The 26,506-nt window shown below is 42.2% G+C and overlaps 1 protein-coding gene across 1 annotated transcript in view; it reads right to left on the bottom strand.

Annotated features, from left to right (window-relative positions):
- cadm2a (cell adhesion molecule 2a) overlaps nt 1-26,506 on the bottom strand; it is a gene marked incomplete at both ends in the record, with an annotated part of 501,190 nt that overhangs the window by 58,570 nt on the left and 416,114 nt on the right. The window contains 2 exons of the mRNA XM_080748396.1: nt 12,084-12,221; nt 16,999-17,151. Of these exons, the coding sequence (XP_080604522.1) occupies nt 12,084-12,221; nt 16,999-17,151 (291 nt within the window). The remainder of the gene's footprint in view (nt 1-12,083; nt 12,222-16,998; nt 17,152-26,506) is intronic.

Raw genomic sequence — 26,506 nt, 5'->3', positions numbered from 1 at the left:
TGGAAAAACCTCACAAACCTCGGGCTCATTATGATCGCAGTCTTTCTCTGGTGGCAGATGACATAATAACTGTGTTGCACCAATTAGTGTCTTTATTAATAATAATAATTATGTTAAAGTGTCAATCTGTCTGCAGATGTATATATATATTTGTATATGTGTGTGTCTGACATAAGTGCATAAACCTATGGAAGAACTGTCTTGATCACCTCAAACCTGGAGCTCATTATGATCATAGTCTTTCTCCTGTGGCAGATGCCACAATAAGTGTAGTACAGTACACCAATTAGTATCTTTGTTTATGCATATCAATACAGTATGTCTACATATGTTTACCGGTATATACTGCTATATTTATGTGTGTGTTTGTCCTGGAATTTCACTTGAAAAGCACAGCAGATGTAAGTGAAGTTGTGTAACTGACAACTTTGATGCTGCTATCAGAGCTCAGGTTGTACATCTAAATCAGCATGGTCCCCATTTCCCCAACCTTTTAGCTAGAGATCCAAAAGAGAAATTTGATGCCAGGAACCAAAATGTGTCCCAATTTGGCTGGGAGCCAGTCATTGGATTTTTATTCATTTTCATTTTTTCATTTCATTTGAAAGCTGGGGATCATAGCTACAAAATGATATATTGGTTGTGGAGATTGACCCAACAGTTTTGAAGATATGGCTTATAGAATGATGCCATGCTGAAATACTACTTTTGAGATATTCAAGTTCTAAATAAATTTCTAACCTGCAAATGACCTGACGATCTCTCACATTAATTGAAAAAAGTCTTATTTACATGCAGAGTTAAGCTCTGGCGTTTAAGTGAAATGTAGCCTGAAATTTATGAAATGCTTTAGTGGCTTTTACACATTTTAGTGAAGAAAAGAAAAAGGTATTTTTAGTCCCTGTCTAAAGCTGTACTTTCCGAGATGACTGGCTCTCAGTGAGATTGGGACACAAATAGTAGTTTCACTAATATTTTATTAATATTTTAGTTTTTTATGTAGGAAAAACGAAAAGGGGGATATTTACTTCATATAAGTCGAAACGTTTTGGGAGCTTTAAACCAGTGTGTGTTTTCACCTGCTTCTCCCATTTGCTTGCGACCCCTAAAAATGGGCTTGCGACCCAAACATGGCTCCCGACCCAGTGTTTGCGAACCACTGATCTAAATAAACCAGATATACATCGGTCCCTCTGTCCACCACCACTTCCAAACAAGATGCCATGAAAACTGTATTACTATTATTATAATAGCTTTGAATTTTTCACTGGTTTCACATTTTTTATTTCCTTTGGACTTTATTATTTTTTTCTGAAGTGGGTTTGTCTTTTAGTTTCGTTTTTATTAGTTAGAGTTTTTTTTTCCTGCGTAATAATATGCAGTATTTGTCAGAGGTAATACATATAATAACCGTGGTCGGACTGTTGTGGTATTATTGTTGTATTGCTGTGATGATGAAATGTCTACATAGCACTTTGGTACGACTAAAGTTGGTTTTAAATGTGCTCTATAAATAAAGGTGATTTGCTGTGTACCTTGATGCTCCGGAGAGGGGGAACCGTCCTCATGACCTTCCCTCTAGTGCTGTGAGATCAAAAACTTCGATGGAAAATTGCCATGAACATTTTAACCCAGTGGTCTTCAACAGGGGCTCCTCAGAGTTACTACAGGGGGGCCGCCAAAATCTTTGTGTGATAGAATCATGTTTTATACATTAACCACTTGAACCCTAGCATCCCTATTCTGAGTGGAACATTACCCAAAATAGCAGATCTACAAGCTTACAACGCCTCGCTTGTAGATCGGCTATTTTTGGCAAAGACGAGCAGACTAAAGTATTTGACGGTTCAAGTGGTATACACATGCTTTCAAACAGGTCTAAGCTGTCTAAGAAATCTAAGAAAATCTTTCTTCTGCAACACAATTCTATACAATATGTAGTGGGGGTCCCTGCTTTATGTCCCTCTCAGCTAAGGGGTCCCTGGCCTGAAAACATTGAAGACCCCTGTTTTAACCCATAAGGTTCCATTTGGTTCGGGTACATTTAGTTACAAATGGATCAATTAACCGAGATATTTACTTTAAAATAGCACATGACAGCTATGCAGTATTAAGTGGTCTGTATTCCGGATGCTGGGAGCTCGTCGTCCTTGGGGATTGTTTATTTTTTATTACGGATAATGTAAAGAACACTATTGCTCCTGGGGTGCACACAAAATATGAGACATCCACAAATAATATAAAAAAAATATGCAATATTATATCAAGTAGCAAAGAGATGATTAGTGATGATGGGGTGAAAGATCACTGTGTGTTTTTCACAGGTCAAGACGGAGCCTGAGGATATGAGGTGCTAATGATGCCAGGATGCACAAAGAGCACAGAGCAGTGGTGTTTATTTTTATTTTTATATATATATATATATATATATATATATAACTTACAGTATAAGTAAAAGTATCAATACTGCCATGCAGAAACACTTCCTTACAAATAAAAGTCTGGTCATAAAAGAACGTATACTTAAAGTACCAAAAGTAAGCGTTCTCTTATACTTTTCTTCATTCATGAAACATAAAATATGGAGATAAGGTTTCTGCCTGTAATGTCCCACGCGTGCACATGCACAGCGGTGTAAAGTAACTACCGTATTTTCCGGACTATAAGGTGCACCGGACTATAAGGCGCACTGTCAATGAATGGTCTATTTTCGAACTGTTTTCATATACCGGTATAAGGCGCACCGGACTATAAGGCGCACATAATAGGCGCTACCGTTGCGTTATGCATCCAACAGATGGAGCTGTGCTAAAGGGAATGTCAATGTCAATGAATGATTCATATATAAGGCGCACTGGACTATAAGGCGCACTGCAGTTTTTTGAGAAAATTAAAGGCTTTTAAGTGCGCCTTATAGTCTGGAAAATACGGTAAGTATGGCAGGCATTTGCGGGAGCGGCCGGGATTTCCGGGGGGTTCAGTGCCACTCGCGGGTGTCCTGGAGGAGACGCTGATTTCCGGGAGACTCCCGCAACATCCGGGATGTCTGTCGTCTCCATGTGTGTTTTCCTGCATCAAGTTTCCTAAATATAATACCACACTTGTCTTTGGTATTTCATATTTCAATATTCTTTTATTACTGACCACGCTTCATCCCAATATTTGTCAATTTTTGGACAGTTCCGCTTTTTGGACAGGAGAGAACACGCCCCCCCAGCGCCCACAGCATCCTCGGCGGGAATCGAACCCAGGATCTTCTAGCTGCGAGGCGTATATATTACAGTATTGATACTTTAAAACATTGCAGTACTTTTTTCCACCGCTGCACACGTGCGTAGGAGGCACTGATCTCTGCCTGCCAGCTGTGGAAAGGGGACTTAACCACACAGAGCCCCCTGCTAGCTTAACAGTGTCACACACTGTACCTGGCAGTGGTACTGTCAGATCTCTCTCTCTCTCTCCCTGTCTCTCTCTCCCTCTCTCTGTCTCCCTGTCTCTCTCTCTCTCCCTCGCTGTGTAGCTTTTAAAGTGCTTGAAGTGCACGGATGGCGTGTGTGTGAGTGAACGGACGGACGGACGGGCGCTTCTGTGGGCTTGTCGTTTGATGATGCTGAATTTTGACCCGCTCAACTGTAATCAGTCAAATGGTACCAACGCGGACACAGTCAGATAGCTGAAATTACATCAGCTTACAAGATGGGATATTACAGCGAGAAGTAAACACGATGACATAGAGGACTTTACCTCATCCACGCTTTAGGGCCTTGATGGTATTTAATATACCAGCACGGATCTGATAATCCTGGAAACAGGATTTGTTCTTTGGTAACTGCTACATTGTATCTGATTAGAGTGTGTGTGTGCGTGTGTATATATATATATATATATAAGCAACAGTTTGCATGTGTGCATGCTGTGACTGTGTGTACTGTATCTAAGTGTATTTGGGAGCAAGCGCTTGCACAGTGATACAAAGGTTAGAAGGCTCTATCTTAGGGTACCATTAAGACTGCATGTTTTATTTATGACTGGGCAGTGTGACTCACTGAAGCCATCTATGGTTTAATGGCCATTGATCCATTAAACCATATATATGTGTGTGTGCGTGTGTGATTCTGCAGGAAAATCCATTTCAATGCTACAGCTGTGTAGAGATGTGCTGGCATGCTGCTAAAGAATGAAAGAATGACAGCTCTATCCTGTGTGCTATATGTCAATTGTGGGAAACATTTGTCGTCATCTCAGCCTCCATTTAAATATTGACAATTTACTCTCTTAGATTTAACCCCCCTGTTTATACTCCTCCTGGTTACATAAAACAGAAAAATAAAACCGTTGGCCAGTTCTAACCGAAAGCAGAGTTGAGTTGATAGAATGTACAGTGCATTCAAGTTTTCTTCTTTTAATCCTCAAAAGAACCAACATGATGTTGTACACCTTTTCACACTTGGCAACATGAAACATTCAAAATGGGTCCCAGTCGATTTCCTGTTGCAGTGTTTGTGAATCTCAGTAGAATTTCACAGGAAATAAACTTGGACCCTAGCTGTTCCCTGGCAACACAATTCCACGGGTCTATTAGCTCAGCGTTCACAGAGGCAGGGGCGTCATAAAGGGGGGGGAAGTGGGACTGAGTTACTAGGGACCTTAATTATTTTATACTTTATCTATTGAAAAATAGCAGATATACAAGCTCACAGCACGGCACCAAGTGCCTCGCTGCAAGCTTGTAGATCTGCTATTTTTGAAAAGCCATGAAGATTTGTGCAAATCTTTCAATATATGTATTTTTTTTTACATTTGTAACTCAAATTTTGCTTCTGGGGGGGGGGTCCCTGGAACTAAATATTTTGAGATGGCTTTTGGGGGTCCTTCACATGAAAAGGTTTGAGCACCACTGACATAGAAACATAGGTTTTTCAAAGAATCTTAGAAGTATATGAAATATTCAAAGACTTTTTCAAATACAAGCTCGCAGCACGGCACTCGGTGCCGCGCTGTGAGCTTGTATATCCGCTATTTATATATATATATATATATATATAGCCAAACTCCTCAACCTTCTTTGAACCAAGCCGCTTCAGGCGCCATAGCCTCTTCCTCACCTCACCGCGAGGCAGAATAGAGACCCTCTCCATAGAATTTCCACGCCTGTTTCCATTGTCAATCACGGCAGCCAAGGACAATTACTCATATCTCATGAAACAGCCTGCACTATTTCAAAAGACAGGTTCGGTCTCCTTGCTCTGCTCGTTATCGCGCCGGCAGACCTGAGCGATAGAGTACTGAAAAGTCAGCATACGACACACACACAGTCACGCGCGCGCGCGCGCGCATACACACACACACACACACACACACACACACACACACACACACACACTCACACACACAGCATTTAAGTAATGCCCATTCGACGTCTTCGGTAATAGCTCCTTGTCCTTGACTAACAAGATTGACAATGGAGAGGGAGCGTGAACCCGAGGAGTGAATTTGAATGGAAGCCTTTTCTTATTCCGACGGCAGCCGTTTCGGCAGGGGAAGCTATCGAGACACATGATGAAGAGATAACCTTTACTGTTTAGGTCAGGGAGGACGATAATACCAGTCTTGATAGTCAGCGCCACCACAACCTCGTCTTAAGTCGGAAATAAAAATTCATTTCATCTGCGGGTTCAGCCCTGGGTCCACCCCCCCCTCCTCCCCCCATGGCTCCCTCCGGCTCGGCGGTGTGTAAACAACTACGGTACTACACAATATTGGTGATATCAGCGGAGGTCTCTGTGGATTTCCTGCGTGTAACCGAGATAGAAATATGTCATTACTGCCTGGGGAATGGGAGGGGTGTGTGTGTGTGTGTGTGTGTGTGTGTGTGTGTGTGTGTGTGTGTGTGTGTGTGTGTGTGTGTGTGTGTGTGTGTGTGTGTGTGTGTGTGTGTGTGTGAAGGGGGGGAGAGACAGAGAAATAAGTATATTGCATTCCATTCCACACACGCTCACGCAGACAGAACCTTACATACCGGTAGGAGGCTGTCTATACCATTCATCTGTCTGAATATCTGATACCCATGCATGCATGCATGCATCACGGAACAGCACAGCACAGCCATGCACATGCATGCATACATTACACACGCAATCGCAAAAATCTGAATCACAAACCTCGCACATTTTTGCTCTCTTTCTCTCGCATTCAATTCACGCACGCACACTCACGCGCACGCACGCACACGCACTTACTTCAAGGTGCCTGTGAATAGCTGATGGACTGCTCCAGTGACTCCATTCTAATATAATCTACAACACTCCCCCAGATCCCACACCAATATGTCGCAATTGTCATTTATTCCCACCATGGAAGCTCGCAATCAGATGACTTTTCACATTGTGCGTTAGCTCGCACATGCCATACACATGCACGCACGCACTCACACACACACACACACACACACACACGCTGTGCATACACAACCACACGCACACGTGCGCGCGCACACGCTCTCTCCTTGTCAGGATGACAAACTGTTGCAGTGCACACACATACAGCAATCTTAACCCATACATTATCATGCTGCTGTCCTGGGAGACTTGCATATAGCGTGTACACCGTTTCTTGTGATGTATTAATTCTTTTCCTATATTTTCCTGTTGTACCAAGGCAGAGAGATGAAAAACGTGTCCATGCATTCATCTTCAGTACGCTAGACTACTATAATAGTGTCTTTACAGGTCTACCAAAAAATATATATACTGTATATCGATCAAATGCAGTTGATACAGAACTCCTTCAGACCAAAGAAAGTGAATCATATCATAATCCAGTTCTCAGAACATTACACTGTCAGTCTGGCAGAGAAATGACTTCAAAATGCTTTACATTGTATGGTCTAGGCTCGAAATACATTTCTGATCTTCTGCTACAGCTCCCGGGTCATCTGATTTCTTTCCCCAGAATCTTGCAGGAGAAGCATGCAGCATTCAGTTTTTATCTAGCAGATATGTGGAACAAAGTAAAGAAGGTCTGCCACAGCTCTTATTTTAAATGACAGCCTAAACAATATGTATGTTTGATGTTGCCTTTGATGGAATGTTTCGTTTTCATTTTTGTGCTGGACTGCACTTTATTCTCACTATTAAGTTTTACTCTCCTATTCTATTTAACAGTTCTACTGCCAGATTTATTATTTATTTATTGGGGCTGGTGCCAGCAAAAAGCAGCTTACCTTTGCGATGTTATAGAAAATTATCTATTGATTGTTTCCAAACGAATTCATTTTACAATGGACGCTCATACAGTATGTGTACTTTAGCCAAACTGGCGGCAGAGGGCAGCCTTATGCAAAGAATTAATGTGAATTGGGCCGCTCCGCTTGCCATACATTCAGAGCATAGAAATGCATTTTCTAGATCAGATCCACAGAAAACAGCCAGGAAGTAATTTGGGACTCCATTATTGCTAACGTGCGGTGGATTTTTGAGAGCAGCGTTACGGGAGATGTTTTTACTGTACAGGGCGCCGCGACCCCTCATCAGCTTACAGTCATCAGACAAGGTAAAAAGAACTAGCCGTATTGGCAGCGCGCTTGGTTCAAAATTGGGGCGAACGGGAACGTTCAAAGCTATTTTTAATTGTATTTACATGGCATTTAACAGTGTGTTTTTGTTGCTCATTTTCTTAACACATTAATGTTTTGTGTAAAGTACTTTTAATCACCATGTTGTTGCTACAAACTTGCCCTTGTGAATGTTGTCTAGCCACAAAGGTTTTATTTTGTACTCTCTGCTAGGATAGGAGGAAAATAATGCAGGTATGTGCACCTCTGCAAACATACCAAAAGGCTACAACAGTACAGTATGTAATGCAAACAGGTTGTTCCTTTTCTGTAAATGTATGTCTTAAGTTATGGGGGGAAAAATATATGTTTGAGCTGTATATTGCTTGCACACACACACTCACACGAGCGCGGGCTCCCAAACACAAACCCTGGTGCAAGCGCATGTGCACACGCGCACACACACGCACACACACACACACAGACAGACACACACACCCTTAGGGTTCAGCTTAACAGGCTAGCTGCAGTGCTCTATCTACACAATGCTTCACTCCCCCTCGCTACTGCTTGAGAGATGACCAATTAGTATCAGAATAGAGCATCTTGTGCTGAAGAAAACGACAGACTAAATGCAAACACGCCAATCATCTGTCTCTTTCTTGGATCCTGCTGTGGAGTGAACTGTTACTGCACTCACTGAAATATCCTTTTTGCACACAATATAATTACCAGGTGCCTTCAATTGATTCGCAATTAAATGCAGACAACTGGTAATTAGCCACCTATTTGCACTGGCAGAGAACAAAACATTAAAAAGAAAAAAAAAGAAAGAAACGCAAATCTCTAGACCAAAATGGATGTATGTAGGATCAAAATATTCCTAGTGACAAAAAGAGGCACATCAAGTAGCTCCCGTTGAAATTATTTTAATTAGCAAAAAAAGGGATGCAGGTTTCTTCCTCAGACATGGCAATAGAAGATACATAATGACACATAATGAAGGCCAAATAGGCAGTCATTATCTGAAGTCGAAGTCAACATTCACCTAAAGCAGAGGAAGACAGCAGACATGATCTCAATAGCTAAGGGAGAGACAGACTCTCTGGGGAGAACTCATGCTAATCTAAGCTGATTTATTTTGATTTTAGAGCATTATGACCAATAAGGCATGACATTCAGAGGTGATAATTAGGCAGTTCCTTCTGCTTTCTACCGCAACAATCTTTTAATAAGCGATGAATGTGTATTGGAGTTGTTTTGAGGTCAACTTTACATAATTTGAAGTGTTATAAGGGACACATGGTTCTGAGCTGTTCTGTGGAGATTATATGGGGTTATTATTTTTGGTTATTACTTATCATTGCTGTCATGCAGAAACCTCCTAACTCCATATTTCAATTAATTATCCATTTCAAACTCTGAGAACAAATAGTTGTTGTCGGGTGGAAACCTTGTATGTCTAAAAACCATTCGTTTTGTATTTATCATTTTAAAAATGATTGAAAATAGTGAAAATAGCTGATCTACACAGCATCGCGAGGGATTGTGTGCTTGCAGATCAGCTATTTTCACAGCTTTTGTGCAACACTCTTGTATGATGAAGTAGGGCTTTAATTTACCAAAAAATATACAAACACAATTGAAACTTGGAGATACAAGGTTTATGTCTGCCTGACAATGACAAAATGTTACAGGGGTGTACAAATGTCACTGAACACTCAGACTTTTGCTGTCTTGTAACTGTGAGGAAAAGCCAGCATTGATTTGTCTTCATCTGTTTTCTCATCTCGACCCTTAGAAAGCCCGATGTTAGATATCAAGCTAAGCTGTCTGAGCTTAAGCTGGGCTAGAGAGGTTAAGACCCCGGAAGTGACAGAAGTTTTAAGATGGATTCGGTGCCCTATAAAATCCGTAGTGTTAATTATCTAGACCAGGCCCGAAGTCAGCGCAGAGATTATGTTTTCATCCCTGTGTGTTTGTCTGTGTGTGTATGCCTGTGTCTTGGGCTATTCTTGCAAGTTGCAACCGACTACACTAATCAGCATCGCATTTCAAATACAGCAGCCAAGGCCAAGGAACTACATTTCCAAATGTTTGTCACATCAATGAGTGAAAAAGCTTTTATTTTTTTGTTATTTCTATTGATAATCTCAGTCTCACCGTCCCTTCCATGTCTGATGAACACCAACACTAAACGTGAAAACATATTGCACCCTGTGCACATACTGTACATAAATGCACACGCAAGGGATACAGAAATACATTACATATAAATCCCAGGCTTCCCCAGAGTTAGTATCGAGGTGTCCTTGAGCAAGACACTGAACCCCTAATTGCTCCCGATGAGCAGGTTGGTGCCTTGCATGGTTTCCTTCGCCATCGGTGTATGAATGTGTGTGTGAATGGGTGAATGTAATGCACAATCATTATAAAGCACCTTGGATAAAGGCGTCATATAAATGCACCATTTACCATTTTAATGTCTATCAACCTACAAATGTAGAAAAAACAAGTACTAAATGAAAAGACCCCGATGAGTAGCCTTCATTATTGATTCATCTTGTAGTATTATTGTGCATTTTGCAATATTTCCCAATAGGCTAATGCACAATTTGCACATAATTACTTACACTGATTTGATGCCATTATAAAGTGTTGCACTCAAATTAATTGAATGTATTCTAATTTAATGGAATAATACACAATTGTCAAGAGAATATATTTTATATATTATTCTTTCTGATCAGCAAATCGTTATAAACCCACTTACTCCATGTTTCATCACTGCTTTACCTGAAATAAATTATACATCAACAAACTTTAACTCTGACAGTAAAAACATGAATAAAAGAGTGCACTTTTGGAGTTAAATGAACACTGAGGATTTCACAGTGCATGTGCCATGTTGGAGAGAGATACCAAGTCTGACCTAAATGAGAGAGATTAGCCACTGGGGACCAGCGTGGTTTCAAACCACCAAGGATGTCCTCGCTAGCTGCTAACATTCTGAGGTAGATTAGAGGGCCATTGGGGGGTTACTCAATCTGCTTCTTCACTTGGCTTCCAGGTAGCCGCTCTCCCAGCAGCCATCCATGGAGACACAATAATCAGCCAGTTAGAGAAGGCCTTCCTTCAGCTAATTAGCTCAAGATTCTATTTGTAGAAGCTCCATATCAGCAAGGAGGAGGAGAGGAAGACGGAAATGGTGCCCGCACGGCTGCTCTGGAGAACAAGACTGGCTGCAGGGTTGGGGTCTAATGCAATGCAATTAAAGGTAATGGATTGAAACTGTAACCTGATTGCAGAAAATAATAGAGGAATTCATTATAATCTTTTAGTAGAGTGTGATCTAACGTGGTCCAAAAATGATTCTTTTATATCTTATGTGGGTGATCGTTTCTGTCTTTATTATAACTTTTTATTATTTCAAACGATGCATCTTAATCTGATTATGATATTATGATGAATAATTAAAGACCCACAGTTATTTTGATTAATTATTTTAAGTATATGTTTGCAATACAAAATGACAGGTGGGATGAATCTGACATACAGGAGGAGAGAACAACAGCATTTTTAGCTACAGTACAATGAATTTGAACAAAAAATGTGTTGAGAGCCGATAATGACCCGACGTGAAGTGACAGTGATGGTGATGTGAGACTCAATCTGTCCCGCTGACTCTACCTACACATCTCTTTCTTATCAACTATGCTCTAAACTTTGTTTCCCGAGACAAGATCACGCCATTTATCATGACCGCAACATCCAATCAACCCCAGATTGGAATCGCATGTTCTATAGTGTAACTCCAAAAGCACCTTTGTCCATAGGGGGCACCACGGACATGTGAAATAACCATATGGTATGACCCTTTGTCATACAAACACAAAACACATTTCTTCCCACAAACATCATGTAGCTGTAAGCGTAAGTTCAATAAGGAACTTCATCCGCACTGCCACCACCAGTGTCTAGACTCTAGAGGGAGTTCTCCCTATTAAAATCTAATCTTATATGTTGTTGTACGTTAACTGAGTCTAATTGCAAAAATGTGTTATCTTTTATTCAATAAAACATTCATTTGCAACAACTTGATCTCTCCTTTATTGAACTTGCAGCCTACCACCTGCAAACCACGATTAACATAGGCCTTGCCCTGCACTCCATTTTCTTTTCTTTAAATAATTGTTTTGGGGCTTTATGCCTTTACTGGATAGGACAGTAGACTCATAGGATATGGGGGGAGAGATGGGGAGCGACATGCGTCAAAGGTCGTCCGGATCGGGAATCGAACCGGCGCAGACGTCATGCAGGCATCCATGCCTATGTGGCAATGCATGTGGTCCCTTTTCTATGTATTAGGTTTTCCACTGAAAAGTAAACAAGGCACTATGGCTTCACATTCATGCCACGCATTTGCTCATAAATCTTACGTTTCCCCGGACCACCACAGCATCAGCTAAAAGCAAAACAAACATGAAGAAAGGTGAAATAGTAGAGATAAACACAAAGAAAATGTACATACCTTTAACCTCCTTCTCATTCCTGAACCAGCGCAGGTCAGCGGCAGGCTTGCTCCCCTGGGTGATGCAGGTCAGGGTGATGTGGTCGCCCTCCAGCGCCGGCTTCGTTAGGCCGTCAATCTCTGGCTTCTCTGGCACCCCTAGGGGAAGGGAGGGGAATCGCCGGGTGGGAATTAGTTAAAAATCACAACCAGTGTGAAGCCTTTGAGCAGTGTTAAACTATATGAAATCTTCTGTTCTCCATTAATTTCAAGGCTGCTCAACAGCGCCACTTGGTCACCCAGCGGTAGTGCAGCTTTTGCTACTCATACGCCTCATACTACATATATAGTGGATATCTACATGCACACTCGGTCAAGCATTGGAGCACTGAGGCACCGCTCAAGAACACAGTGACACAAGGTGATCGCTCAGTGTACGATATGTGCTGTATCAAAGTCAAGTCCAGCTAAACACCATATCACACACAGTGTATACACCCAGTGTCCTTGTGACATGTCTGAGTGTGTGGCCGAAGGCCTGCGTGTGGGAGCGAAGGCCTGGTCTATGTGTGTGAGCAGAGTGTGACTGAAAAGGAAAGCCATTAGGTTGTGCAGCTAGAAATTGACAATCATCCCTTTCCTTAATGAGTGTTTTAAGTTTGGCGAGTGTGCATCCAATGTCGCCGTCGAGCAATACGTCTGCCGGAGGCCGACCGACTGAAAGGTCCATCAGTCAATGGCATTGACTGACTCTATAGCCTCACATGTCTCTCAACGCCTTTGAGGAGAATTATATGCTTTAAATGCTTCCCTTTTCTTTGTTTTACCCACCGGCCTTCTGCAGGGAATCTATATTTAGTACACACCCTATTCTAACAGTGATAGCAGTCTAAGTTCACTGTGATGCCTGTTCTTAACAGCTGCTTCTGGCATGGTGCATGAGGAATATTTTACGTGACAATTTCATTGTGTTCACGTGTGTGTATGTGTGTAACAGACAAACACACACACTCAGAGAGAGAGGGGGGGATGGGGGGAGAGGTGTTTGAAGCGTATGTTTTTTATATTGTCGTTGTCGAGTGAAAACCTTGTATATCCAAAACCGTTCAATTTGGATTTATCATTTAAAAAAGGATTTAAACTGTGCGAGGCGTTGTGTGCTTGTAGATCTGCTGTTTTCACTACTTTTGTGTGACGGCCTTGTATGATGATGCAGGGCTTTACTTTGCGAAAGAACGTACACATTTGAAACTTGGAGAAACGAGGTTTCCACCCGACAACGACGATATGTGAAGCACCAGATCTCTGTATTAACTAGAACTGTGGCTCATGCATTTGGTATCATTGATGGACAAAAATGGCGTGGTGTGTATTTCCGAATATACTGTAGATCTGCTGTGCTTCGTATTGTTGTAGCACCTCTGGTAACTAGATTTTGCAGCCATTTCTGAGTTTTGAGTCGCTTGTCCATTACACCAAAGACAGAATAATTCTTCTGCATCCATTAGTTCGTTTTGAGTGGATTTGATCCATCTTCCATCTTCATTGACTTGTCGGTTTTATACAGTAGGATTCATTCATCCTCAAAGGCGTCCTGGGCTGAATAATGGTCTAACTCTCAACTCATGGTTCTCGAAACACATCATGGGAGCTTGTGCTCTTATCAGCCGGATGTTCAAAAACATACACAAATAAGAAAAAACCTTTCACCTTGCCAGCCTGCATGCACAGAGCACACTGACATATCTACTTCCTATCTTCTCTGTATCCAAATCAAAGCCTGCGCATTAAAGGACTGGCACAGAAAGGATCCTTTCAAACATCACAAGGCATGAATGCAGTATGAAGCAGGCCCTAATAAGTTACCATAATGGACATAATATGTCAATTTTTGTGTCCTATATAGCACACACAACAAATGGCCAAATGGTTAACCATGAACCCCAGACTTCATTTCATTTTACAATAGTGTCTCACTGCCTAATCTAGTTGAATACCCCTGCTGTACATGAGAAAAACTGTACTTACAATATCTGCCAAATGAATAAAACACAAAAAACCTTGAGATAATTTCCATTGCGGAACTTGGAGTGCTTGGAATTGACTTAAAGGGGCCCCACCATGCTTTTCAAAATATATATTTTATATAAATATTGGTCCATATTACAGTTTTATAGAGGTTTTAGCCTAAACAACCACTCGGATATTTTAATGTCATGTTCTGTCTGTCTCTAATTCCAAGCCATTTTCAGATGCAATACCAAAATGCCCTTTGTTGGCAACGGAGCGCTGTCTTTGATATCGCAATGCGAAATAAATGTACTTAGTTACTTTACACCACTGTTAGTACTGTATGTCACAAGGACTTAGATCCATCCCTTGATGATGCTGAGTCCAAAGCAGGGGAATCACTGGGTATCGTTTTATAGTCTTAGTTAATGACATGGCCAAGATTTGAACCCAGACCTCAGGTCAGGGGTTTTCAAAGTGGGTGACGGGGCACTCTGGGGTGCCGTGATGCCAGTCCAGGGGTGCCGCGAGATAATTTGATAATATTTGGAATTCATTAATATCACTAAATCAATATCACTTCACTGTGCTTAGTAAAACAGACCTGATTTGCACTGTACTGGATGAGTTCTTTTTCCATCTACGACAACTCTTCACCAAAAATAGCAGATCTACAAGCTCACAACGCGTCACAATGTGACGCGTTGTGAGCTTGTACTGTAGATCGGCTATTTTTGGTGAACCTTTCCCCCAGAATAGGCATGCTGGGGTTCAAGTGGTTAAACGTCAGGTATAATGTTATTTTCAGTCAGTTCTGATGGAAACAGATATTTCTCCAATAGGATGTAAGATTCTAAAAATGAACAGTGTAATTCAGGGGTGCCGTGGATGAAAATGTTATTTACAGGGGTGCCCTGAGTCAAAAAAGTTTGAAAGCCCCTGCTGTAGGTCATTTGTGAGTAACTTGTAGGTAACTAAGGTGGCAAATAAAGTTGGGTAAAGTAGTAGAATGTAGCTCCTGGTTTTCCATTTTCTTTGTTTACCATCGTGTACAGTATGTCCTATTCCTATTGATGGATACCAAGGTTAAATTTGACATGCTCTCAGACTAAAAGTTGTATAATGTTTTTTGTTTTGCAATTTTATTGTCCAAACTCAAACTGTTGAGAAAGCTGCAGGACAAGGATGTCACTGCCTGTAATGCTGCTATGTTTATGTGACAATAAACATCCTCAACCTTGAAGATTGATTTGTACTGTGTTGCTATTCACTCTCGTCTGCCTTTCCCTTTCTGAAGCTGTTTAACTACGAAAGCCCACAAACAAAAAGGATTATGTTAATTTCATACAACAAAAAGCTTTTGGTTTTTGAAACTAGGGATGCAACAGTTAACTATTCCAATATAAATGTAATAAATTAATCGATTAATAATCAAGTCAATACTTTTGTACTTTTACCCATTTTTAATACCAAACTTGTAAGATTACTAGTGCTATTTATAGGGGGCGGCAGTGGTTCAGAGGTAGAGTGGCCACTAGCCAACGTTGTTCCCAGTTCGATCCCGGGCTCCCCCAGAGTTAGTGTCGAAGTGTCCTTGGCTTGAGCAGGACGCGGAACCCCTAATTGCTCACGTTGACCAGATTGCATGGTTTCCTCCGCTATCAGTTTATATAATATAATTTCATTTAAATCCAAGCATGTAATTTATTACTTCTAATTTTCATAACATACGTCCAAGGGGAAAACCTTATTGGATTTCGTATACGACCTTTGTGTGTATGGGATGAAACAGTTTGCAGACAAACCAAGTCATTCCCTGGCCAATTTCACTTCATTTATTAAATCTTCCCCTATTTCTGGGCCTGCACCATTAAGCATTGTTCTACACTCTGACATAATTTTCTCCATATCCTCGTTGAGTCTTTAATGTCTGTAATGCGCCACATGCTTGTTGACACAGGGATCTCGGTAATGGTCCTGGAGAGCCCTGGCACATCCATTAACATTAGCAAAAACTAATTGGTGAGATAATAAGACCCATGGCAGGAAATGAGACAATATTTGTGCAGGGGTGAAGCTCAGAACACAAACATGTGGGTGGGGAGGGGAGGGGAGGACAAGAGTGTGTAACTGCATGACTGAAGACAATAAAGGAGCAGACAGGTTTTAATCATGTATGAACGTGCGTGCGTGCGTGCGTGCGTGCGTGCGTGCGTGCGTGCGTGCGTGCGTGCGTGCGTGCGTGCGTGCGTGCGAGCGTGGCGTGCTATAAGTGTAATTGTACACAACATGTAATGTAATTGTAGTGTGTTACAGTTGTAGTCACCGTATAGATATCACATTTCCAATGCTTCCTGGCTGATTAATCCTACTCATTATCACCATTCCCTATAGACCACCGGTTCTCAAGGACTCCCAGTTTCATACGTATTAGGCCATTAGGCCAAGATTCTTTTTTTAATCTCAACTACACTGTAAAATACTAGTTTCAGACCCATAAGGGTCCATTTTCCCCCTAACTATCAGTCAGCTGGGGACACCCAGCTGTTTGTACATCTGCAATTTTTAAAAATGTTGGCAGAATCTTGAAAGTGTGAGAACCACTGATTTAGAAGGCATTTGTAGAATCGGCTTCGGGTCGTAATGGGGTGTTTACGTTAAGTATTAACTTGGTTCTATTGTGTAACATTGAAAAAAGAATAATTTGCAGCATGCAGTTCAGCATGGACACGGAATAATCCATCCAAGTGAGCATAGAGAGGGATTAGCACACAGATACAGGCACCAGTGGTGTACACTGTTACCATTTCAACACATACCCTGCGCTCGGGTAAAAAGAGAAAGTGTCATGGCGGACACCCCCCCCCCCCCCCCCATGCTCCTTCCCTCACGCAGGCATCACATGCGGTATACTGTATATACTCACCCAGAACAGTCAGGTAGGCCTTGGCTGTTCTGACAGGCATGGTGAACAGAGAACAGGTGTACATGCCCTCGTCGTTCAACGAGATGTCACTGATGCTGATGGTGAGTTCTGACCAGGACGCATGCACCAGCTCAATCCTGTTGTCCCTCAGAGCTACAGAGAGAGAGAGAGAGAGAGAGAGAGAGAGAGAGAGAGAGAGAGAGAGAGAGAGAGAGAGAGAGATTGTTAGAAATTGTTACTAAATGTCAAACCACAGTTAGTTCCCACCTTGATTTTGATTGGTTGGATGGCATTCTAATGAGTGCCACTACCTCCCAATCTTCATTCACAATGTATCCGTACCCAAGCCTAGATTGGGAGTGAATATTTCGGGCATAATTATCTGAGTTGCTCACACGGTTGGGCCCGTCCGATAATTTTCAAACATGCTTGATATTTATCTGGATCACTACTACTGTCCGAGTGGAAAGCCACAGGCACGAGGGGAGTTGCTTGTGACCGAGGAAAAGACAGTGAAGTGAATGCAACGACTGAGACCTGTGGTGCGTTGGACAGGTGAGGCTTGTACTGTAGATATGTGGGAAGATAACGTGTCGTCTTAGACAGTGATCATGTGAGAGCATATCGTCGTTGTCGGGTGGAAACCTTGTATGTCCAAAACTAAACTAGTGAAAACAGCCGATCTACAAGCACCCAATCACACACATGCATTAACCAATGGCAGAGGAAACCATGGAAGGCATCAACCTGCTTGCTTGTCGGGAGCAGCTAGGGGTTCAGTGTCTTGCTCATGGACACTTCGACACTAACTGGGAAACGTACGGCCGATCCACCTCCTGAGCCACTGCCGCCCTGTTGTATGCGATTCCCCATTATTTTAAAATCTTGCAGTGTGTGTTTGTTTATGGTAATCTGATAAGAGAATCTGATGAGATTATACTGTAGTGTGTGACGCTATACCATATTTCTAAATCCTTTAAGATTTAAAAAATCCTAATGTGTGAGTCCAGTAGTCGAAAAGAGCCATTTGATGGCTACCCTCTCAGACACACTATAGATATATGAAAATGTAATCGGACCCCCAAGACATAGTGGGAATGAGAATCAATAGCACAATACCAGGCCAAGAAAGTGAGTGCTGTAATGAGTATTCAGCGAGACTTGAAAGCTGAGATGAATTAAATGGAATAAGGAGGCTGGTCGTGGGAGCTTGAAACTGGACTGCCATCAAGGATTCTGATTGATGGAGAATAAAAAAAAAGAAAAGAAAAAAACTTCTCCTGTTTAGACATTTGAGAAAATTTGACATTGGTCAACTGAGAATTACAACATGTTTTGACAGCTCTGCATGGTCTAACCTTGTGAACCTAATTTGGTTTCACACCACAACACAGTGAAATCCTCACTGTTAATTTATCACTCATCTCTGATAGTTTGTACTGTAGTAGGGCCTGACTCTTTACTTGACCGTGAAGTTTGGAAAACGAAATATTAATTAAAGTCAACATCACTCAGTGGAAGTTGATCCTGGACTGTAACCCCGTCAGAACAACTCACGAACAAATGTTGGATCCTGCCCTCTCACTGAGAGAGAGGCCGTGACCGGTCTAACATTCAGACATCATCACATAAAGTACACAGTCTGCATATTACTCACAGTCACAGACCTTGTGGGATTTTATTTATTAGAGAGTTAAATATTCTATTCACTTTGTTTTGGTGGCCTCGGCCTCTCGAGTGATTTATTCTAACCTTCTTTCCCCAGCTGTGACACACTGCTACTGAATCCTTATTTAACAAGAAGAGCTAACCGCCTTTCACTCTACATCCAAATAACTCACACAAAGCACACGTCATTAAAGTGCCTATGTGCGTGTGTGTCTGTGTGTCTGTGTGTCTGTGTGTCTGTGTGTGTGTGTGTGTGTGTGTGTGTGTGTGTGTGTGTGTGTGTGTGTGTGTTGGGGGGGGGGGGGGGGCAGACATGATGTTTATGAACAGCCAAGGTGGGGGGTCGGGTGGCAGTACCCCCCCACGTAATTTGAAGGAAGTCTCGTTAAAAGAATAAAAGATATTGAGGTCAAATAACGCTCAAAGTAAAGGCTGTTACTCTAGTCCAGGGGTCTTCAACGTTTTCAGGCCGGGGACCCCCAAACTGATGGGGAGATGGAGCAGGGACCCCCTACCACCTCGTAGGGTGGGGGGGTCGGGGCTACAACATATATTAAACATGTACAAGTTACAAGCTACGGTAGTGGGCCGTACCACTACCATTTCTAAACATACTACTTATTAACTGAGAACCAATGTCAATAATATCAACAATATGTCAATTGCATAGTAATCATTAGGGGTGTAACGATACATTGTAATAGCGATTCGATACATATCACGATACATGGTTGACGATACGATACATGGACGATATTGGTTTATTCATGGCGATACGATACGATTCGATTCAATGATTTAAAATCGATATAGTAACTATTTAGCAAAGACATTAAATCTGTGCGAAAGGTGTGGATAGTGCAGGTTTTTAAGGGAAACATGTATTATTATGGATATAAATAAGTAAACACAGTGATTATCTGCCAAATGCATGGACATTGCTTGAATACATGATTACTAATCATGTATTCAAGCTATTCAAAATGGATAGAATCATGATTATTTGTTTTACATAAATGGGAAAATGGCAAAAAAATATATATATATATATTTTTTGAAATCTTTTTTTTTTTTTAAGCAATAATTTCGCGGACCCCCTTCAGTACCTCCGCGGACCCCCTAGGGGTCGCGGACCCCCTGTTGAAGACCCCTGCTCTAGTCTATATGGTAGGCATGGAGCACTGGAGCACCTTGAGGTACAGTATGTGGCTGTGCTCATAGGCCAGATGGTTTGAAACAAGAAATAATACAGCCCAAGGTAGCTTTAAGGGGTATTTTCACTTTCAAACACTTCTGGTGTCATTTTAACTCTACTTTGGATTTAACAACCTCCTATATAAACCAATTAGCCACCTAACCAAAACTTTCATAAGCAATCTCTCAGACTGTAACCCAAACACAAATTAAATTCTTTGCTTTTTACTAAATCTGACAACATATTGACAGAAGGAAAAATTGCTCTAAGTAGTCAATAGTAAGATGTGTTGATTGAGAGCACTGCCTAATTTATACTGTGCTGCACGATGTGGTGCCACTTGCCGTCAAGATCTGTTCTTTTTGGCAAGCAACACAGTCGTGCGATGGCGTAAATAATATATTGAACTTATCAATACATTCTTCTGCTAAACTTTGCAGTTTCTCATAAGCAATCCACAAACTTGATAATGATGGCAACAATACAAAGTGCTCTCTCTCTCCCCTCTCTCTCTTTCTCCCTCTCTCCTCTCGCTCTCGTTAATTCCTTGATGATGGAAGCACACTTCTGGTGTGTGTGTGTGTGTGTGTGTGTGTGTGTGTGTGTGTGTGTGTGTGTGTGTGTGTGTGTGTGTGTGTGTGTGTGTGTGTGTGTGTGAGGGAGAGAGAGAGAGAGAGAGAGAGAGAGAGAGACATCTGTATAATGATTTTCAAACAGTGCAGCCTCAGAGGCAGAGTTGTCATTCACCGTCAGTGTTATTTGCTAATTGGCTTGACTGGCTCCGCCCTCTGCTCTTTGGGAAACTTCTTTTTTAACTATTGAAGACTTAACATTGTTCACTCAAAAACAATTCATATTTTGGATACAAAACTATTTTAGGTGGCCTCAAGTCTCATTGTTTTCCCCTGGATTCACGTTGAAGGCTCTTCTTGGGAGAGTCATTAAGAGAACGGGGCTGGTTATGGCAGCTTCCGAAACAAAGAACACACTGCTATGTTTGGCATATTTTTCTTTTCATCTCACTTCGCTTCACAGTCTGGAAAGCCTCCGAAAACGAGCTGTGGCTTCTGATTGGCCTGTGACCCCTACCAGCCAATCAGAAGCCATGGCAGGGGCGAGGGCAGTGTTGTCCAATGTAAAACGCGAGTCACTTCCTGCCTTGCCTACGTAATGGAAATACAGGTCAAATAGGACACTGGCCAGACTGAGTAGCGAGAAAGAGACAAAAACGAACGTATAGCGGATCAGTCTGGATTCCAGGTCAAGAAAATGTTCGTCAGTAGAGCACACATCTCCACCACGAGGCATAGCCCCACCTCCCTCCATCTTTCAGTCTGTCTGGGGCCTCTGCACGAGCGCGTGCGTGTGTGTGATGTGTATGAAAAGGCAAGGCACAATGGGGTAAGGGTCGGGATAATAAAAGGACTGCCATTACATCATTTTGTTGCAACTGGAGTTGACAGGCTGTATGGAGACAGACCTTTGGAGAGTGAACAACACACAGAAATGATGCAATAGCAGACCTCAGCACATGTTCGCCTGTGCATGTCCACGTGAAGCTCAATCGTTGTGACGGTGCTTGCCTCCACACACCGACATGCATTATAGAACAATGTTGTATGGCTAAAAGTGCTGTTGAAGAATATTATGTTTTACATGCATAGAATATCAACTAGGATATAAGTATGATGAGGTGGCATTTCAGTATGGAGCCCTGGAGCATGATGTTGCAGGAGTCGAACAGGAGCATTTTGGCTTGTAGTGTGGATCCCATATGTCGGATGGTGCTCTTTAGTTCGTCCACATGTTTGAATGAACATGGGCCACTAATGGCTATTTTGTTATTATCCATGTGGCCTTTTTTATGTACTGCTGTACTGCTAACTGTCAAAGATATTAAATAAGAATGAATGCTGCATCTTAATATGAACTATTTGTTGTATTGTAGTCTGGCCCTTCAGGTTTGCTTTTGATTTGAATAGAATAACCTTGCAACTCACAGCCTATAATAGAAAGAATAAGCACTGGCATTCTAGCCTGACACTGAATTTTCATTTTGTTTCACTCCATTATTCAGAACTACAGTGTGGCTAGAGATTCAGGGGCTGGAGCCAGACTACTGGCAACACCTTTACAATGCCATTCTCATGTCATACAGTAGCTATACACACTCTCCTATTTAGAAGCCTTTAAGTGCATGGTAGCACGAAACAAAAACGGAAAAAGAAACATTTGCTTTACAACTATTTCTACATTATCTTTCTTCCTAGCTACAGTATGTTGCATACATGTGGTCAGTCAAACACCTGGCTCCAACATGTAAAGTATATCATCATGTTGGGTGGAAACCTTGTTACTATTATGTCCAAAACTGTTACTACAGCTCGCAGTTACTATGGAAAGCTACACCGGCTGTCAGTCTGTCCTTCCGTCACGTCACACTTTTGACAAGTCATATCTCTGCCACCGTTGGCCCTATCAATGCCAAACTTTGCACACACACTCCTTGGATGGCAAATCACAACCTCCACCTCATTTCTCACATGGCCCTCTTCTAGCGCCACCATCAGGCAGATTTTTGCAAAACACATTTTTGGACACTGCTCCTACAGAATTTGCCCTAAAATCACACAAAGCGGAACACAGTATCTCTAAAGTCATGTCATCAACATGGATCTGTCCCATTTCCCATATTTCCTCCTGATTGGCTACGATTGCCTTCAAAAGTTTGTGTATGTGACCTGACAGTCGCTTATCTCTTGATTAGGGAGTGTTACTGGTTTAGTCACAAGCTCTTGTTAATACTTTTCATTGCATAAATATGTATAAAACCCACAGACAGGCTTTGTTTTTAGTTTTTAAGACGATTCACCAAAATGTTCAAAAGTAGAAAAAACAGCAGATTTAGATGCCCACAACGTCTCACATTGTGACGTGTCGCGAGCTTGTTGATTTGTTATTTTCAAGACGTTTGCGTGCCAGTGTCATATCAACAAAGTATAAAATAGGGCATTAATTTCCGAATAAAACATAAAGTATGAAATATGGAGAAAAAGATACAAGGTTTCTGCCCAGCAGCAGCGACGACATGTGTATGGTTTCTTTTTACAATATGTCTGTCTGCATTAGTCTGTGTGTGTGTGTGGGTGTGTCTGTCTGCATGTGTGCAGACTGGGCGCCATGATCACAGGACTGACACATATATGACACAAACACATTGACACACGATGATGACACACTTTTATCTGCCGTCATTTGCTCGTGCCATCATGGGAGGCATGGCTTTGCATGGCTGGCTCCGGGCTAAACAACTCCAGTAAATGGCATTGCTGTTCTAATCAGTCTGGCTAAACGACAGCTGCTCTCTCTATCTCCTTCATTTTCCCCCCTCTCTCTCTCTCCCCCTCTTCCCTTGCAGTTTGTTCTGCCCTGCTCCCATTCCTCACAGCACCGGTTATCTCTACATGGCACGCGTGCCAGGCCTGAAATGTACCGATAGGTACACGTGACGCACTGTATCTGGAGGACTGACGGCTGCACTGTGGGCTGTGTGTGTGTGTGTGTGTGTGTGTGTGTGTGTGTGTGTGTGTGTGTGTGTGTGTGTGTGTGTGTGTGTGTGTGTGTGTGTGTGTGTGTGTGTGTGTGTGTGTGTGTGTGTGTGTGTGCATGAGTGCGTGAGTGAGTGTGTGTACAATAAGCAATAGTGCAAGACCATCAAATCAGTTTTACTCGAACACACTGCCAGTTCAGCTAATGTGGAAACCTGTCAGGATAACAGGATATTTGTAGTGATTCATGCATTATGTACACAAGACAAGAACTGGAAGACTATACGCATTCTTCTCCCTTCACTCCCCCTTCCTCTGTCACTTTCTCCACCACTATCTCTTTCTCGCTCTCTCTGTTTGTCTCTCTCTCTGTCTCTCTGTCTCTCTTGCATTCCGTCGCTCCATCCTCCTCTCACCCCTCTGCAGGGGTGTCGCACCAAATTATGGGCCCTGGGTACAAGGATTCACTGCGGGGCCCCCCATGAATGTTCATCATAGGGGGAGGGGGTTTAACCAATTTAGACTGGGAACGCATTATTTTGCTTCAGCTATTGAAAAATAGCAGATATACAAGCTCACAGCGCAGCACCGAGTGCAGATCTGCTATTTTTGAAAAATCGTGATTTTGTTTTTGTTGAAATATCACTGGTACCAATACCAAAATGATATGTATTTAGCCACAGATTCCCATCTCAAAATATTTAGTTCCAGGGACCACCCAGAAGCAACATGTTCACTTAAAAAATACATATATTCAAAGATTTGCACAAATTTTCACGACTTTTCAAAAATAGCAGATCTACAAGCTTGCAGCGCGCTGTGAGCTTGTATATCTGCTATTTTTCAATAGCTAAAGTATAAAACAGTTAAGGCCCCCTCCACCTTGGGCCTTACTAACTCAGTCCCACTCCCCCCCCCCCCCCCCCCCCCCCCCATGTGACGCCCCTGCTCCTCTGCTCCTCTCGCTTTGTTGCTCCCTCCATATTTCTCCCTCTCTCTGTCTGTCATCTCCTCCACCACTCCGTTCTCCCTCTCCGCTCATCTCATTTTTCCTCTCTCTACCTCTTTCTGTCTCTCTCTCCTTCACTCCCTTTCTCTCTTCCCCACGCCATCTGTCTCTGTTCCCCCCTCCTTATCGCAGTCTCCCTCTTCTGGGGCTGAAACTATTGATTGTTTACTTAGCGCTCATTCTATCTATACATTTTCAGGAATAAACAGTGTTTTTTAACCTTTATTTATTTAACCAGTAAAAACACATTGAGACACAGTCTCTTTTGCAAGTGGGAACTGGCCAAGAGGCAGAAATAAAAATGACACAATCTTTGCTGCACATCTAAGACACCAACAACAAAAATAGAACATCCATGATACACCACAAATACCTGTTACTGTAACTCCAAGATGATACACTTTACACAATATAAAAGCTAGTTTACATACAGAACTAGCCTGATCTCAGACTCAGTTCACGCAGTAGTCTGAAACTGTGCCTATTCTGAGCGATTTACGGGGCAGTGATCGCGACGTACGGTGATCGAGACGCACGGTCGCGGAGTGTGTGTGTGATTGTGTGTGTGTCTCTGTCTGTGCCAGTGACTGCTTCCACACAGAACTGCGACCAGAAACATGTAATCAACATTAACAGCTTGGTGAAATCAACGCGCCCGTGAGTGTGTGTGTGTGTGTGTGTGTGTGTGTGTGTGCCTTCCTCAGCCTGCCTGTGTGTGTGAACTTTGTTTGAATCCTTTCAACTGCTGCGCGGATTGGATATTCGTTAGACCCACCCCCACCCCCCGCGCTTGGACGGGCTGAAAATAAATCCCGATTCATGTACTCAGCTCCAGACCAGAGAAAGAGTCCACTCTGAGAGTGGGCGGGGTCTATGGTCTGGAAGCAGGCTAATACAGTACATCAGATAGAACTACACACTGTACCAAAAAAAAGGGAAAAAAACCTACTGAGAAACTAGTGAACATCCGATAGGAGTTGTGGAAAAGATCCACTTTGAGAACCTCTGCTTAAAGGAAGCGCCACTACAGCCCCTTTCATGCAGACAGACCGGGGTGAGTTCAAATGTTCTGATATCATCGAAGGAGCGCCAAGTCATCCGAGCCATCGATTCGGATTACACAACAAATGCAACTGCATCTGAAAACTTAGTGTGTCTGTGTACGTGCGCGTGTGGACACAAGTACAATGCTTGAGGTCCCTGCAGCCCTATTATATCCTCATACTAGTGGATAACATACTGTATTCTGTAAGATGAAAATTTTATACATTTTGCAGAACAGTTTGAACTTCGGAAAATGACTCAGAGAAGAGAGGGAAAGTACCAGATAAATACCAAATAGTAAATAGACAAAAATATCCCAGCTTTTGCCTTTGCGCTGGGCTATTTAACATATGATCTTAAAAAACAACATCAACATGTATTAAAAAGGTCAGAAATTAAACAGAGTTGTAGTGTTGAGATAAACAAACATGGGTTAGGGTGGGTGGTGGTGTTTGTGGAGTGACTGCAGATCCCTTTTCAATAAATTGCTGCTGTCTGGCAGAAACTTCTTCTTATCTCCACATTTTTATTTTTATGTTTTTTCGTAAAATAATGCCCTACTTTGTCATCCATACTATACTAGTGTCACACAAAAGTAGAACAAATAAACATCACGTTTTGAGCTTCTAGATCGGCTATTTTTGCAATTGTTTTATTTGAATCCTGGAAAGTGACAGTTTTGGACAGACAGGTTTCCACAGCGACATAAAAGAAGAGAAAATCTGTCTTCGAAAGAAAATCTCTTTGCTATTGCAAACATCCAGAGAGGGACAGAGTGCAGCCAAGGAGAGAATGCTCTCTCATTCAAAGCACCTGAACAGAAACATATGAAAAGCATGCACCGCACTTGAGAAAGAGAGCATTCCTATAGGAGGAATGTGATTTAGACATTAATTTGAGCGGAGTGAAGCAGCCACGTTATTGAATAGTGGAAGCAGGTTTTCTTCCGATCTGATCGCACTCCGGTGCTCGCTGATTCCACAAATTTAAAGTATGCCAGTCCACAATGCATCTGTGAATGTGGCGCACGCACGCACATGTAAT

The sequence above is a fragment of the Nannobrachium achirus genome, assembly GCF_963921795.1.
Source record: "Nannobrachium achirus genome assembly, chromosome: 19".
Classification (NCBI taxonomy): domain Eukaryota; kingdom Metazoa; phylum Chordata; class Actinopteri; order Myctophiformes; family Myctophidae; genus Nannobrachium; species Nannobrachium achirus.
This window is presented reverse-complemented; position numbering and strand designations above follow the sequence as displayed.